This window comes from Nothobranchius furzeri, chromosome 9 (assembly GCF_043380555.1).
Source record: "Nothobranchius furzeri strain GRZ-AD chromosome 9, NfurGRZ-RIMD1, whole genome shotgun sequence".
Taxonomy (NCBI): domain Eukaryota; kingdom Metazoa; phylum Chordata; class Actinopteri; order Cyprinodontiformes; family Nothobranchiidae; genus Nothobranchius; species Nothobranchius furzeri.
In genome coordinates, this window is record NC_091749.1 from 65,738,117 (window position 1) to 65,755,444 (window position 17,328).

Below are 17,328 nucleotides of genomic sequence, written 5' to 3' on the forward strand. Positions count from 1 at the left end.
TTATTTGGTTTTGAATCAGACACAAAAAAACAAAAAGTCTTTTCTTTCATATTTTCTAATTTTAACTCTTGTATCACAAATGCTAAACAGAACAACAGGTTTGGTTTTATGTGGTCAGGTTTACATGGACAGGTGTCATGCTGATGCGATTATCCCTGACGTGACCTGTATCCCAACACTGGGAACAGGAAACACGAAACAGCAGGAAGTGCAGATCCAGTCAAACGTGCCTCGATTCCATCTACTAGACATGGAAAGATCGTGTTTAAAGGTTCACTGAAACCCCATTTTTATGATTTTTTTTTCCTGATTATAATTGGTCACTCTGAGTTTTTCACGACAGTAGTCTCCTTCACTTAGCTCCTGCATTAGCTTCTAATAGAAAACAGATGGTGAAACTCTAAGAGTTGAAAATCCTGACAGATCTACAGCACACTCGGGCATCTAGTTAGGGTGCCTTCTGGACGCCTCCCTGGTGAGGTTTTCCGGACACGTCCAACCAGGAGAAGACCTAAAAGAAGACCCAGCCCGGACACACTGGAGGGACTTCTCGGCTGGGTAAGGATACGCCTTGGGATTCCCCTGGAGGAGCTGGCCCAAGTGGCTGGGAGGAGGGAATTCTGGGCCTCTCTGCTTAGGCTACTGCCTCCATGACCCGAACCTGGATGAGCGGCCAAAAATGGGTGGGTGGTCAATAAAGTACCGGAGGTACTTTTTGAATAAGGTAACTAGTAACTGTACCTAGCTACTTTTTTCAGCACAACACCGCTTCCACAAAACACACGTGGACTGGTTGGACAAACTCCCATGATCCCTCCAGCCCCCTAGCAAGAGGAAAGACCTGGCCCACGGTTCCTCCTCAGTCCGAGATTCAACTATGGTCTTTACCCTCCTCTCTAGTATATTTGGTCTTTTTTGCTTCACAAACTTAGCAGATGTCAGTTGTTTTGTTTCAAGGAGGAAACAGATTAAAATCTTTAAGACACCTTTCACCGTTTTACAGCATCTGCAAACAGCTGGAGAGGATGAGGACAGTGAGTAATCACAGATTTTACTGGCTTTCAAAGTCAGAGCGCAACGCAACCTCTGGCCCAGTTTGGGTGTTTGTGAGACAAATATGACTCAACGTCTCTTTTCTCAACATTTATACGGCGTTCAAAGCAGCATGACTGTAAAGAAACCTGCTGCTATTAAACAGCTGTTAAACCAGTTTAAGACCACTCTAAAAAGCAAATGAACCACAAACACGGTCCTTTATCAGAAACAGGTTCGTTTTAATAGCATCTGCTCCTGTTTCAGGAAAAATACAAGCAGGAAGTTTGAGAGTATCTTCTGTCCTTGTGGGTGGATGGGATTGAGCGTTTATCTGAAGGGTTTCCTGTCACAAACAAAACAAGGAGCAAAGAGAGGCCCAAAAAATCGTATCACACAAAAAAGACCAATAAAGGAAGGAAGTTTAATTATGTCCTAAAACCAAAAAATTCTTAATTAGAGACAAGTAGATGAAGGCTGAAGGTATCAGTTGTTTAATATAAAAGTCTAACATTTGAATAATCATGATGGAATAGATTAATTTAGTGCTTTTATAAATAAGTCATCATTCCTACTCTACTGGTGATGCCTTAAATCAAAGCTGCAATGGCAAACATGGAAAACAAATGAGCTTAAAATGTTTTTCATGCCTCTTAACAAGGTTCTAACATAATGAAGCCAAAAATATGTTGTGGGGATTTAAAAAATGAAAGAAACTATTAAAGTGGTTCTCTCACATTTGTCTAAAAACCTTCACTAATAACACGTTTCTGACCAAAAGCAACTATTGGATCATCGGGTTGTCGGTCTCAGCGAGCTGCCGTACTTCCCTGGGTCCTCCACTCATTACACACTCATGTTTTTAGCACCAGAACACCACTGGTGTGAGAGATTCTCCGCTTCATAATGTCAGAGGAGGAGAAACAGCCGGCTGCTACCACTTCAGCTTTAGGACAAACTACCAGAGTCCCCAAAAGAAAAAAAAAAAAGAACATTTGAAGTCACAGACAACAAAAAAAGTTTGGACCTAAAACAGCGACTGGTGTTTAGCACCGTCTCGTTTCCTCTGACATTATGGGTTTCCAGTTCCGGCAGGGAAGATACCCGAGGAGAGGGGTGAGTGTTCTTTGGCCGTTGTTGCGTTTCAAAACCTAGCTTGTTTGCAGATGCGCCATGTTCCCCTTAGACCTGGAATTTTTATGGGATTTGCTTTGACCATTTATGGCAGAACGTGTGTGTAGGAATTGGATGTGATCCAGAAACTTCCGAGCACATTTCTAGGAAAGGTGTGATGTATAAAGCAGGAATTGAGCTTAAGCAGAGTTTTACTTCATCTTTTATGTAAAGTTTTATAAACGAGGCCCCTGTTTTAAATCAAGTGAACACGAAGAGCGTTCCATCAGAACCGGCTGCCGGGTCACCTGTCTTAGAATATAACCGACTAAGCTGTAAGATCTTTGCAATTTTCAGGTTCCACACTCTGATTGTGTAATAAGAACATTTTTGCAAAACATTGTGAGGCCCTATTGTTCAATATCAGTTACCACGGTGACAGTAGTTTCCTCCTCAGATAGAAAAGGGAAATTTTAAATGCACGGATCCCACAGCAGATCCGTACTTTCCTCTTCGACCTTATCCCTGATCCTTTGCTTCTGTCTGAAACAAAAGAAACTGATTTAAACAGCAGGATCATCACATGTCCGTGACCTTTCACTTCCTGTCCCATTTGTGCAGAAACAGAAAGTCATTAATCTGTAGTCATGGACACCAGAAATCACAGCGCGTTTCCGTAACGACAGGATAAGCTGTGGACATCCGATCTCTGGTCTTCAGGACCCTTTCCTGTGGTTATGTGTCAGAGCGTTCTACAGGACTGGTTCACACATGCCTCTGAAGTCTCAGGAGGTTGGTTTTGACTTGACTGATGTTGCTGACAGTGTGAAATCTGATTGGTTGAATTGAATTGGACTAAACTAATCACATTTTACAAAATCATGCTTAGTGTGAGAGATTTCTGTGAAGTCACTGATGCTGCATTTCAGTGACTACATGCAATTTAGTGGGTGCCCATAGATGGAAAACTTTTAATTGGAATGATGACCTGAACTTACAGTGGTCTCTAGTAGGAATGGGAAAAATAGCACTGATGCACTATTTTCAGGAACTAGTAGGCAACATCACAGCTGAATGAATAAATGAATAAACATAAACAGCTGAGCTTCAGACGGCAGGCTTTGGAGTCTTATTTCCTGATATTTGGACATCTTGCCTCGGATTGGATAACAGCATTGTGACTCTACCACTGGCTGTTAACGCTGCAATGTTGATGTTTTATCTCCACAATTAACTCAAGCCTAGAGGAGTTCTGCTGTGCGGGGGAGTTGCTAATGCTAACGATTAGCTTCTATTAGCTGAGACATGCTCTACCGTTTCCTGGACGCAAAACCAACAACAACCGTCCCCGATGGGTGAGTCCATGAATGTTAAGTGACAGTGTGCTGTAGATCTTTCAGGATTTTCTAATCCTAGAATTTCACCGTCTGGTTTCTATCAGAAGCTGATGCAGGACTGGAGATAGGTGTAGGAGACTATTTTCATGTTCATCTTGTATGAAAAACTCAGAGTGGCCTGTTATGATCATAAATAATGATTTAAAATGTTTTCAGTGTTCCCCACCTTTAAAACGTTAACAGCAACCTCACCTCATCATCTGATCAGCTAACCTAAACTGACCTAACCTTAAGTTACCCGAGTGAGAGATCGAAGGAGTAGAAAAAGAAAAATAAGGGAATTTTGTTTTATGATTCTCTAGATAAAATCACAAAGGTGGTGATTTGAATAGAAGTATTCCATCTCCTATCACCTGTACTGGGTCTAGTGGGTTTCCCAGCATAGAAATGGTCCTGATCAGCTGACCTGGTCTCTTCCTCTCTGCTGCTGCTCCATCAGAATATTCCAAAGATCATGACTGCAATCCCAACAGAGGATTTTAAGGTCTCCAGGAGAAACCCCTGCTCTCCGAAAGGCCAGAACTTCCTCCTTGAATGAGCCATCAAAAAGTTTACAGAGTTCATTCAGGTTCTAAAGGAGCTCACTATCTCACTCTGCGTCTGTTCCCTGGATGGTCCCCAGCGTCGTGAGTCTGCACCAGCTGTTTGGTATTCCCTGTATTGATCTGAAGACACTTCAGTTGGCTCCAGTCCATGAAGTCCTGGTTCCTCCTTCTGTAAAGAGGACAATCCATTACTGATAAATTTCAGATGAGCTCAAAACGGATCTGAGCTGATCTCACAACTCAACTCATGTTCCAAAAAACAGTGGTCAGTTTTATTTTCAGCACTTTGACAGGCTGTAGTGAAAAAAAAGAATTAAAATGAAGTTTCACAACAAAATGATGCTTAGAGTTAAAAAAAAGACATCAGTTGTCACTGTGGCGATTCTCAAACTGCAGCAATGAACTGATGAAGGCATTTCTGAAGTAAATATGTTTTTTAAAATGATTTTTACAGCAAACCGTTTTTTGAAAATGTTCAGCTTTCTACAGAAGACTAACACCCAGCACCAGTTCTGCTGGGATTTTAGAGGTGCAAAGTTTGTTTGATGTGAACTCATTGAGTCTAAACGCATCAAAACTTCACTGTCAGAAAAATAATTTTGCTGTAATAAAGCCTCCATTGGCTGGAAACCAATAATTATCACCCTAAAAGACTGAAAATTTAACAGATTTTTAAAATGAGTACTGTCAAAACAAAATTTACTATGTATGAAAATAATTTAGCTATATACATGTTTTTGCTAAACAATAACTGCTAATATTTGTTTTTAGTTTGGCGCCCTCCGCTGGTCACCACAGCTGTTGCACGTCCTGTATTTTACGACATTGCCTGCGCCTTGACGGCAAGTTCAGAAGCCACCAACATGGCAGCTGCGGCAGACACAGAAGAGTTACCGGAGAAGAGCTCGGTACCAGGAGGAGGCTGTGGTTCGGTGGGCTCCCCGGTGTGTCTCATCGTTCTGGGCATGGCGGGCTCTGGGAAGACCACCTTCGTTCAGGTGAGCTCCGACCAGGAGGCGCGTGGCGAGGCAATGAGGACTCCGTCTGTAAAATCCTACTGCGTTTTCTCTGTTGAAGACTAGATCCGTTCCGTAAACGGGGTTTGAGTTAATTTGGTGGCTAAATGCTAGCAAATACTTCCTAGTAAACAGGCAGGTGAGTTAACCAGCGGTAGTTGGCCCGGTGCTGTACGGGGTCGATTAGCAGTTTTCCTGCTCTTTTTCCTCGTCCTACAAGTTCAATATTTTTATACTCAAAAGTCTAGTAGATAAATTTATTAAAGCCTAGTTTTAATCGGAGACAAATTAATTCAACTGTGTGTGTGTGTGTGTGTGTGTGTGTGTGTGTTTCAGAGGTTGACAGCCCACCTCCACTCTCTGAAGTCTCCTCCATACGTCATCAACCTGGACCCTGCTGTCCACGAGGTGCCATTTCCAGCCAACATTGGTGAGGATCAGTCTATTTCCTGGATATCTGAGGCTCCGTGTTGTTTCTGACTTGGGTTTTTCTTCCCACAAAACTCAAACGTTCCCCACTTTGCCCAGGAAGGTATTCCAGAAAGTTTAGAACATCTGGGATCTCCTGATAAATCCCTGCTTGACAAAGCGCTCCCCTCCCCTCCCAGTTTCGCCTGCTCCACGAATGATTTTCCAGTGGATTCAGTCCTCTTTAATCCCAGCGAGGATCGAAAATCACGGCTCGCACATAGGGCTGGGCGATATGGCCTCAAATCTATGTTGCGAAATAATCTGAAGCATGTGCGGTAACGATATATATTGCGATATATTTTTTCCTCTGTCATGTCTGTCAAAATGACATGCTTTTAAATATCCTCATGTGGCAAATATATGCCACTTGAGGCATATAGGCCTCCTCCTCTGCCCACTTCATGCTTGCAGTCACCGCCGTTCTGTTGTCCCAGTGTCAGCAGGGTGCACATCTTAAGCTGTTTTTATAGGACCGTAGCGTTTTTAAAACGCGATTTGCCGCTTCATCCTGGGGAAGGTTTTGGCATTTATAGTAGCAAAGCTGAAGCTAGAATAAACCGCCATCAGACACCTCTCAAACCAAGATGGGATATAGGGAGGTTGCTGGTCGCCCCCCCCCCCCGCATGTGACGTACAGGGTCGCGCATTCAGCGTCAGACGGAAGACACGTCAGACTGATGAAATTTCTTTTTCACGACCTTTAGCTTTGATGTGACCTGCTTTTTGCCCCGCTTGACGCCCCGCTCAGCCCGTGTTTCACCACTCTGTCGAACAGCTGGCTGTCTCTCACCGTCCCCGTAAAAAGGCGACTAATCTGTTCGTCCGCTCGCACGGCCAAAAGCTCCATGGTTTCCGCGTCCGTCCAGCCGGCTTTCCTTCCGGCCGGCACCCGACGCGCAGTACATGTGACTAACACGACCACCCTCTTTTGCGGGGGGGGGGGGCTCCCACAGTCGCTCCAAAGGGATTAGCGGGGCTGACACGCGTTTAGCCGACAGAGGCAAGGGGCTGATGCGCCAATATTACTATCAAGCGAGGCGGAACGAATGCTGCAAAATTCGTGCAACGCCATGCCGGCATAGCGCGTTCATGGACATACCATTGCGGTAATATTACGCCGATATGCCGGCATGGTGTGTCCTATAAAAGCACCTTTAGTGGCGTCATGTGTATTTAGTGTACGCCTGCAGGTACTGATGTTTCATTAGAAAATACATATTTTCAGAAAAGGAACTTGAGCCTTTTCTCCTGCAGCAATGACTTGTGGGTAATACCCTTGCCAGAGGTCCGCATCGCTGCAGACTTGGGTGAAGTGCAGATTAAGGGTGCAATGGGGACGTGGTCAACTTCCGCACTTGAGAATCGGGACACCCTGGCCGGGAACGCGCAAACGAAGGGCGCAAGTGCGACTATTGAGATTGGGCCTGTGTGTGTGTATTTGTCAGCGGCTCCGCCCTCTTTGTCTGCCCAGGCAACGCCACCTTGTGGTGCATTTTTCAAACAGGAAATTGGAATGGAGTTATACCCTGGTAGGAGGTGACGTGCTCTTTAAAGTTTTCATCACTTATGTGTCGTTTTCATGTTCTGCTCCAGAGTCCGGATGTTTAGAGACTGGAGGACTTTGTTTTTGCTGTGAGTTTTAAGAAGATACGTTCGTGGCGGTCACGTGACCCTAAAGTTAGCGCTGTAAACCGTTTAGCACTCATATTACACACCGAGGACAAAACATCACGTATGTCGAGTAAATATAGTCACACCAATGAAGTGTTTCATTTACATGTGTTATGCTAGCAGCTGTAAGGTAGTTTAAGGCTATTTTAACATATTCATAAAGAGGACAGCATGTTAATGATATGGGTCCATCCCAGACTAAAGCTGGTATATAATTATACTCATTAATAATGCTGACATCAGGAGCAACATCAGTGGAATGAAACACTCCTGGTTGCAAATGAAGATTAAATGCAAAACATGCTAAGATGTAGATCCAATTAGAAGTCAGTTTTAAAAGTTTAAACTCCACATTTATTAATAATTTAGTCATCCAAAGCAAAGCTGCAGCTGCTGTTACCGCTGTGGGCCAGCAGTGGCGCTAACTCACCTCTTCCTAGTTGCCAGCCACCGACAAGAAAAAGGTGACGTAACGTGCCTCCTCGTCCAATCATATTCACAAAGCTTCAGTAAGCCTAGCAGCTAGCCTGCCACGGAGCAGGTTTGTTCTCCAGCATGCGTTACCATGGTGACTGGGAGGGTTTCAGGCTAGCCACGTTTGTAAAACCGATTTAGGGACGGTTGCACAAGAAAGCCTGGTTTTGGGAAAATTTCACTTTCTGGAATACCCCCCTGAGCAGTCATATGGGGCGGAGCCTATCTCAGCTTTACATAAACGAGACAGGGCTATACCTGGACAGGTCACCAGGTGTGTGATCTAAGGTCAGATAATTCTTGTTTTTAGCCGTGAGCTCCACAGAGGAAGGTCCAGCTGGACTCAAACATATTTCAATTATAAAGTTTAAACACAAAAAGAGAAATCTTGCCTGTTGCTCCTGCGGCTGTCTGCAGACTGTCCTCTCGTCCACAGACATCAGGGACACCGTCAACTACAAAGAAGTGATGAAGCAGTACGGTCTTGGACCAAATGGTGGGATTGTGACGTCACTCAACCTGTTCGCCACGCGTTTTGATCAGGTAACCCTTTTCTTCATGACTGACTCGATTAAAAAGGACATAAAGTCATTTTCTTCTGTATAAATCAGGAAAATGAGAGTTTACTAAAAGCTGCTATGGGAAATGTGTTGTGATGCTGTGTGTTAAATATCCAACTGTTAACTACAACAGTGAGCCATTTTAGTGGATCACGCAGAGCAGGGATGTCGGAGCTCTTAAAATGTAAAAACATTCATATGATTTTATGTCTCCCCCCTTCAAAAGAAGCACGAACATTTATGGCCTTTTCCCACTAGCGTCTGCACGGCACAGCTTCACACAGTTCGGTTGTCGGACTCTTAAAAGAAGAAACTCGGAAAAGGCTGTGGGCAGCAAAACGAAATACTCCGGAGCAATCGGTGACTCCGCCCTCTAGCCAGTCATAGACTCCACCCCCTAGCAAACCGGATCCAGGAAGTGTTCTGATGTTGCATTTTCAGCCCAGTTCGGAATGCTTGGATCCACAGCGACCTGGTATTAGTGGGAATGTCTTGGAACTGGGCCGAGCTGCGTAGGTATGGGTGGAAATGGGCCCTAAGATCTTCAAAACTAGCCGGATCCTCCTGCTGCAACCAACTTTCTGGAAGACTAGATATTAAAATCAAGTCCTAATTGCTGACTGACGTGTTTATTAAACCACATCTGAGTTTGTTAGTTGGTTTACGTGTTCATCAGTATTTCCTTAGATTATTAGGACTTGTTTTTTATTTGGACCGTGGACGAGCAGACACCATTTCAGTGGTGATCTGGGTTAGGGTTGAGAAGACCACGGCCCTGGTCCGGACTCGGTTTATTTGAGTTTGTGTGACTCGGCTCAGCTGTCCTGATGTTTGACGCAGTTTTAATGGCTGATGTTACCAACCCTGCTCATACAGATGACAGGAGGGGATTATCATCTTTGGTTTAAAAGTGCATCAACACATTGTGATTTTGTCTTTTTTTGCTCAGGTGATGCAGTTCATCGAGAGGAAGCGGCAGAATCACAGGTGAGTCTCAACCTCCAGACTAGTAGAAGTAAAGCTTGGTTTATGCTTGACGCATTCACTTTCCGCGCGGTGATGCGGCTCGCGGATGGAACACGCTTCACAACTCGCAGCGTTTATGGTTCATGCGGCTCGTCTCTGCGGTGAGCCAATATTCTCCCAAACTGTAGGGGGCATCATGGAGCTCTACGGCATGCATCCAACACTACACCATAGTAGAAGTAGAAATTACTGTTTACAACATGGCATTCCAGCATTTTTAACAGCGTCCTCGTCTTTTCCGACAGTGCGAGCTATTTCTCTCCAAGAATTATTAACAACATGTTGATCACGGTGATCTCTGAGAGCTGAATCATACAAATGTCTGTATTTACAAACCTCTGCCATACTAGTTCTTGCCGGTCCGCCATGTTTTTCCGCGTCCGACCGTCCGCGTGGTTAGGAAATTTCCTAGGTGCGCGGTGCGGAAAGTTTGGGCCGTGCGGAGGCGGGGTGGAGGGGCGTGGTTGTTAAAATGACGCAATTTTGCCGCGCGGAGCTGAGCAGACCTCGTCAAGCGTAAACCAAGCTTAATGCTCCTGTTGGTTCTTCACTCATATTTCCTCTGTGACTGGAACAAGTAAGAAGTCTTTAGCAGGTTAGGGTCCGGTTGCTTTTAGAACCGAACCAAAACCTCAGTTGCTTGTGCTGAAGTGGCTCTTCTCAAATAAGATGGTCAGAAACATGAGGAATGAAGACTCAGAAGGCTGATGACTCTCAGGACCAAAGAAACAAAACCCCCCTCATGTTTGAAGATGGGCTTGTTTATACTGGTTTAAGTTAGCCTTACGTACACTTACGGCTCCTTCTAACCTACACAACCAGTGGAAAAGTGTTGGCAGCATTTTTGTTTTGAACAAATAGCTTCTGTGGTCATGACGACCCGGCCCTACTGATTAACCACTCCCCTCTAACATGGAAATATCTGGTTTCTGTCAGAACCTCCTTCTGCACAGATATCAGAACTTTCACACAAAATGGTTCTGAAACCAGGAGAGTGGGACTTTAGTCATCTAGACACGTTAGACGGGGGTTCTGAACCATCACTAGACCTTCTACAGCCTCGGATAAAACCAGGACTTCTCAGATAATCCACCAGAACTCTGGTATCTGACCCATCTGCCCTGTAACTGGTCGGTCTCTGACTGTGTAGTGGTTGGTTTGCAGGTATGTTCTGATCGACACTCCGGGTCAGATTGAAGTTTTCACCTGGTCTGCATCAGGAAGCATCATTACAGAGGCGCTGGTGAGTTTTCAATGCAAACAGCTCAGATCTGACTAGGGAGTGTGTGACGTTGGTCCTGATGTGTGTGTGTGTGTGTGTGTGTGTGTGTGTGTGTGTGTGTGTGTGTGTTTGGGCATCCCAGGCGTCATCCTTTCCCTGTGTGGTGATCTATGTGATGGACACGTCTCGCAGCGTCAGTCCTGTCACCTTCATGTCCAACATGCTGTACGCCTGCAGGTACTGATGTTTATTCCTATTTGAAACTGTAAAAGTGGACAAAAACTAACCCTAACTGGTACTGAGTACTGATACCAGTATTAATGAGGGCCTTTAACCTTAATGGAGCTTTGCTTCCACAGGAAACTTTTTATTTTTCTACATTTGACAAAAATGAGCTGATCAGTTCCACCGTGTTCAACCAACCCAGTTCCACCAGATTCTTCACCAGGAAATAAATGGCTTTTTCCTCTAATCTGAATGGAAAACTGAATCCTACATGAGTCAGACAGGAAGTAGATCTTCAGAAATTGTTCAGCTTGATATAAACTGAAGTAACCCAGACCTGCTGATGAGGAATAGATGACATAAAAGAGCTAAACCTGTCTGCTGGATGAGTGGTGGTGTGGGAAATTACTCTGACACGGGGCATCCGCGGGTCCTAACAAAGTCTTAAAGTAGCTTTTCCAAATTTATGGCCTTAAAAATCCTTAAAAATGACAAATAATCCTTAAATACAGTTTCCAAAGGTCTTAAATTACCAAATACCCAATTAACAAGATTCTTTTATTTCTATAAAAAATTTGTGAATTTCTAGTTAGTGTTCAGCATTTTTTGTGTATGATGTAAGCGGAACCGTACACATTCAGTTGGTTGTGAAAGGGGGCTATTTTTAGATGTGCACGTTAGCTGGTTAAGCTAGTGGGAGCTTGCGCCATGGGGAAGTGCAAGTTTAATGGTAACTGGATGGCTAATCCCACGTTCACGACGTGGTTAGCACCGGTTCCAGGCAATAGCTGGAAACTATAGCTTAAACTTTTTTAAAAAAATAGCTTAAATTTGGTCAAAGTGGCCTTAAAAAGGTCTTAAAAGGTCTTAAATTTGGCTCCCTTAAACCTGCAGATACCCTGCGACAGCATTAATTCAGGTTCTGCTTAGAGTAGCTTCATCTTCTCTAGATTTGCTGCTTTAGTCTCCTGCTGCCGCAAAGCACCGAGTACTTTTAGCTAGTATGGTCAGGTGGAGATATGAGATCAGTTACTATGACAACAACATCTGGGGGCTGTTCCAGAAAACGAGCTAATCCCAAAATCAGGCTTTCTTTTGAGAATCCCGGTGCAACCATCCCTAAATCGGTTTTACAAATGTGGCTAGCCTGAAAGCCTCCCAGTCACCATGGTAACGCATGCTGGAGAACAAACCTGCTCCGTGGCAGGCTAGCTGCTAGGCTTACTGAAGCTTTGTGAATGATTGGATGAGGAATGTTACGTCACCTTTTTCTTGTCGGTGGCTGGCAACTAGGAAGAGGTGAGTTAGCGCCACCGCTGGCCCACAGCGGGAACAGCAGCTGCAGCTTTGCTTTGGATGACTAAATTATTAATAAATGTGGAGTTTAAACTTTTAAAACTGACTTCTAATTGGATTTACATCTTAGCATGTTTTGCATTTAAACTTCATTTGCAACCAGGAGCGTTTCATTCCACTGATGTTGCTCCTGATGTCAGCATTATTAATGAGTATAATTATATACCAGCTTTAGTCTGGGATGGACCCATATCATTAACATGCTGTCCTCTTTATGAATATGTTAAAATAGCCTTAAACTACCTTACAGCTGCTAACATAACACATGTAAATGAAACACTTCATTGGTGTGACTATATTTACTCGACATACGTGATGTTTTGTTCTCGGTGTGTAATATGAGTGCTAAACGGTTTACAGCGTTAACTTTAGGGTCACGTGACCGCCACGAACGTATCTTCTTAAAACTCACAGCAAAAACAAAGTCCTCCAGTCTCTAAACATCCGGACTCTGGAGCAGAACATGAAAACGACACATAAGTGATGAAAACGAGATTAAAATATGTGGAGAAACAAGAGCTGAAGCAGACATCTGGCGTTGCCATGGAAACATGTACGCACCGAACGTTCTAACTAAATAGCTCCAGCTTTACGGCTTTAATGAAGCAACTGGCGGTCTCTACTTTAGTTCTGACATCTTTATAGTCCTTGTAGGCATGAATTATTAATTCGTCCTCCGTCTGGGAGAAGAACGAGGCTCTGTTCTTTCCTTTCATGGTCATTTATCTAGCATCGATAACGGGGGCTGCCTGTGGACGCGCGTGAGCTTCGCTTGGATTAGAGGGGATTGAATCCACCTGAGAATCGTCCGTGGAGCCGGCGAACTGGCAGGAGAGGGGAGCTCTTTGTTAAGCAAGGAATTTTCAGGAAAGCCCGATGTTTTAAACTCGCTTTCTGTAACACCCCCATGAAGCCTTAAAGTTCACTACCATGCACGTTTTCCTCAGTCAGTTGTCATTTCTTGTCTGCTCTCTTCAGCCACCAGTAGGGGGCAGCAGATGCATGGATGCCACTGTTGGGGTCCTCCAGATGACTGGTGGATTAGTTTAAATAATGAAACTGGTCCCTGTAGCAGCTTTTGTTTCTGACTTGAGTTGTTGTTTCTGTCTTCCAGCATCCTGTATAAGAACAAGCTGCCCTTCATCATCGCCATGAACAAGGTCAGAGTTCACTTCAGGAGCTGTGGTGTCTCACATCTTCTTCACTTCTTACCTGGTCTGTTACCATAGTAACTGATGAGCAGGTCAGGCAACACATGTAAAAACACCATCTGCCAACCAGACAGGGTCCCTGCGTGGTCCTAAAAAGTCTTAAAGCATTCAGTTTACGGATTTGGAAATAATACCTGAAAATCCCTTTTTAAAAGTCTCAGATTTTGGTAGAAGTCTTAAAAGTTGTGCTGTATTTTACAGCTGAAGCGAATACTCGAATGGTTTGAATAAATTCCTCAAATCGTTTTTACTGCAGCCTGAACACGTTCTACTGGGGAACAACCTGGTCTTCTCAGTGCTATGGAGGAAAACCGAGAAACCAACAAAGATAAACAAACATTGTAAAAGGTTTGGAATCAACTGTCAGCTAATGCTAATGCTAGCAGATAGCATGTTCACAATCAAGTGGACCCAGAAAACCGGTTGTTGATTGTGAAACTAAGGATGAATGAACTGTTGTTAGCATTTCCAGTAGCTTCCTACTAGGGCTGCAACAAACGATGGTTTGGATAATCGATGAATCGGATGGGGTCTCGATACGATTAATCGATTAATCAGATTGCATGGAGAAATTTTTAAAAACTGCTAGGGAAACGTTTTTTCTCTCATTCCTTCACTTTATTAAAGAGCAAGTCAACCCCTACCAGAGTCTAACTCCACTCCCACTTCATGTTTGAAAAATGCAACACATGCTGTTGCCTGGCAGACCGAGAGGGCGGAGCCGCTAACAAATACACACACACTCAGGCTCACGACAGCATTGTGGCATCATAATGTACCAGTTTACATCATAGCATACTTCTTAGCCAATAGCGGTGGCAGATTTAAATTAAAATGCAGTGCAGAGTTTTTACCTGACAACGGCACAACACTGCCAGTTTTAGGCAGAATATTTAAATTTTAACTAAGATGCACTGAAGTGCCAAATTATTGACGACACGTGTCTGCAGCACGATTAGACACTCGTTTATTTAGTTTATTTGGGGGTGACTTGCTCTTTAAACACAACGTTAATAGAAAATACCATACCATACCATACCATCTTTATTTATAAAGCACATTTAAAAACGGCATGGCAGCCGACCAAAGTGCTGTACAGAATAAAAAGTAAAAACACAATATAAAACAATACACAGTCAACAATAAAATGCACAACAAGGCAGATAATTACAGTCAATAAAAAGACACATAATAAAATAATAAAAGTCAGGGATTTAAAAATGCCTGGTCGTAAAATTGAGCCTTCAGCAGCAATTTGAACCGGAGGAGGGATGGTGCCAGCCTCACCGAAAGAGGAAGTGCATTCCATAGTGTCGGAGCAGCATAGACAAAAGCACGCTGCCCCCGCGTTTTGTATTTCATTAATGGAACACGAAGCAGCAGGCAATCAGCAGACCTCAGTGCCCAGTTTGGCACATATCTAGTGACAAGATCCGACAGGTAATCCGGTGCCAGACCGTTCAGGGCCTTAAAAACAAAAATCAGGATTTTAAACTTGACCCTAAAGTTTACGGGTAGCCAGTGGAGCCGCGCCAGTACAGGTGTGATAGTTCAATAGCAGAAAATAGTTCAATAGCAGAAAAACAACATGCTATCACCTGAATTGTCTTACAGCTGCTATTTGTGACGACTGCTGCTTTTTGAGGTGTGCATGATTTGCTTGACAATAATAATTTTGGAAGAGTTGTGCAACACAACGAATCGATGACGCAATTCATTGCCAACGCTTTTAATAATCAGTTTTCATCGATTTGTTGTTGCAGCCCTACTTCCTACTGAACATGTTAATGAGACATATGAAGTTCTGATCGGATGTGGATATTATTAAATATGTGACTTTGAGGAACGTGACAACCTAAATACTGAAATGCAGGTGAAATTTGTACAATAAAATGTTAACTACAAATATCAGATAGGAAAAGGGGAACTAGACAACACCAATGTAATACATGCTTGAGCCTTTCAAAATAAGAGTCTGAAGTCTCAGCCTCATTATATAGTTTGATTTCACGTTTAGCAGAAGACCACAGTCTGGTTGGGGCGTCGTTGGTGTGTTCTTACTGTGTCTAGTTTCTGCAAAACATCCTCAGAGCTGACGCCGATGGTGGCGTCACTTCCTACTCTGTTTATCCGCGGATAGCAAAGGACGATGTCGCCCTCTGCTGCCCGCTCTCCCCCCTCCGATGATGCAGTCCCATGCACGATCCAAGCGGGCGGGCAGCAGAGGGCGACAACAGGCTAGCTGCTTGCACCCTAAGCCTTGCTGTGCACTTCGCTGAGGACCGTGGGATGCAGTGCGGCTAATGGGACCAGGCCATAGACACAGAAGAAAGACCTCCAGCTTTGTAGTTCTTGCTGAAGGGTTGTCTCGATGTTGCAGACTGACATCATCGACCACAGCTTTGCAGTGGAGTGGATGCAGGACTTCGAGGTCTTTCAGGATGCTCTTAACCAGGAGACGTCATATGTGAGCAACTTAACCCGCTCCATGAGCCTGGTTCTGGATGAGTTCTATACCAACCTGAGGGTAAGACGCCACCTTGGCGAGGCGACTGTGTGTGCGTGTGAGTGTGAGAGAGAAGATGAAGAGCAGAGCTGTGACATCTCTGTGGACAGGTGGTGGGCGTCTCTGCAGTGACAGGAAGTGGATTGAAGGAGTTGTTTGCGCAGGTGGAGGACGCTGCCAAAGAGTACGAGAGGTGAGTAAGGACACGAAGACACGGAAAGCTCTTCTGTCAACATGGCCGTCAGGATCGAGGTTTAGAGGTCATAGGTCAGGAAACGTAACTGAATTTTGTTCCTCTGTAGGGACTATCGTCCTGAATATGAGCGTCTCCGTAAGCAGCTGGTGAGTGTGTGTTCCAGTGTTGTCTAGGTGTGTTTTGCTTGTCTTATTGTACTTCCTGGTCTCCAGGCAGAACTCCAGAGCAGGAAACAGCAGGAGCAGCTGGAGCGTCTCCGGAAGGACTTGGGAGCCGTGAACATGACCTCCGCTCCATCTTCAGGTAAACAGACAGGAAACCCCTCCACCCCGCTGCAGTAAAATTCTGATTTGATAAGATCGGTAACTTCCCTTTCTCAGAAGAGGCTGATCTCACAGGACCCAGTGACCTCATCATGACTCGGGGAAACCTGGACGACGACCAGGAGGAGGTGGACAGCGATACAGATGACATCGACCACAGCGGTGAGACACGAACACAAACACCATTAGCATTTTAACCTTGCTTGATTTTGCCGTTAGTGAGAAACATGGCTGCTGATGTGGGTGGGGCTTCAGTGAGAGTACCTGTTCATTAGCTGTTGACTTGGTTTGCAGTGACGGAGGAGAGCAAAGAGAACGACGCCTTTGGAAACTTCTTGAAGGAGAGAAAGGAGGTGGTTCAGGTTCGAAACAAGAAGCGTGTGCAGCCCGATGTTCCCTGACCTCTGACCCCATCTCGTTTTTGGACTCAGACTATCACATGGAATGGATCCTGTCAATGTAGAACATTTTAAACTGACTGATGACCTCTGACCCCTCATTCAAACTGGTTTTCCAGCATCGTCAGCCTGGGCAAAAAAATAAATCTATTTTTCTATTTGTTTTGTCTCGTTTGTTTTTGTTTGTGTTTTTGAGGATGGAAAGATACACGATCAACAAAATAAAACTTTAGGTTCATGCTGGTCCAAGTCCTTGTCTTTTGGAATGAATGAGAGAACGCTCAGACGAAGGGAGTGCAGACAAACTGATATTAATACGTGTTTTTCTGCTGTCGGGTGAAACGAACCCAGTAGTTTCTTATCCAAGCATCCGTCCATCCAGTCAGGCTCCCGCTCCAATAGAAGCAGGTTCAGCTCCACGCCTTCCTTTCTAACGTCTCTGCGGCATTTTAACACTCAAATGTTCTGATTGTTCCGGTTTTTATGTCCTGATTTTTCTGCAAACGTGTCCAAAATGTTCAACATTACTGAATCAGGATCCCTTCTGTTTGTTTTCAGTCACTTCAGTGATGCTGAATTCAACTCC

General features: G+C 44.3%; 2 protein-coding genes across 2 annotated transcripts in view; both read left to right on the forward strand.

Moving 5' to 3' along the window:
* The window catches only part of stmn4l (stathmin-like 4, like), a 100,069-nt gene that overhangs the window by 70,830 nt on the left and 11,911 nt on the right, over positions 1–17,328 (forward strand). The window lies entirely within an intron of this gene.
* gpn1 (GPN-loop GTPase 1) lies at positions 4,912–16,980 on the forward strand. The gene is made up of 13 exons (XM_070555088.1): positions 4,912–5,085; positions 5,440–5,533; positions 8,156–8,262; positions 9,229–9,266; positions 10,470–10,548; positions 10,670–10,764; positions 13,223–13,268; positions 15,700–15,846; positions 15,936–16,018; positions 16,128–16,167; positions 16,234–16,324; positions 16,402–16,506; positions 16,639–16,980. The coding sequence occupies exons 1-13, from the start codon at positions 4,951–4,953 to the stop codon at positions 16,743–16,745; spliced, it is 1,167 nt and encodes a 388-aa protein (XP_070411189.1). The 5' UTR covers positions 4,912–4,950; the 3' UTR covers positions 16,746–16,980.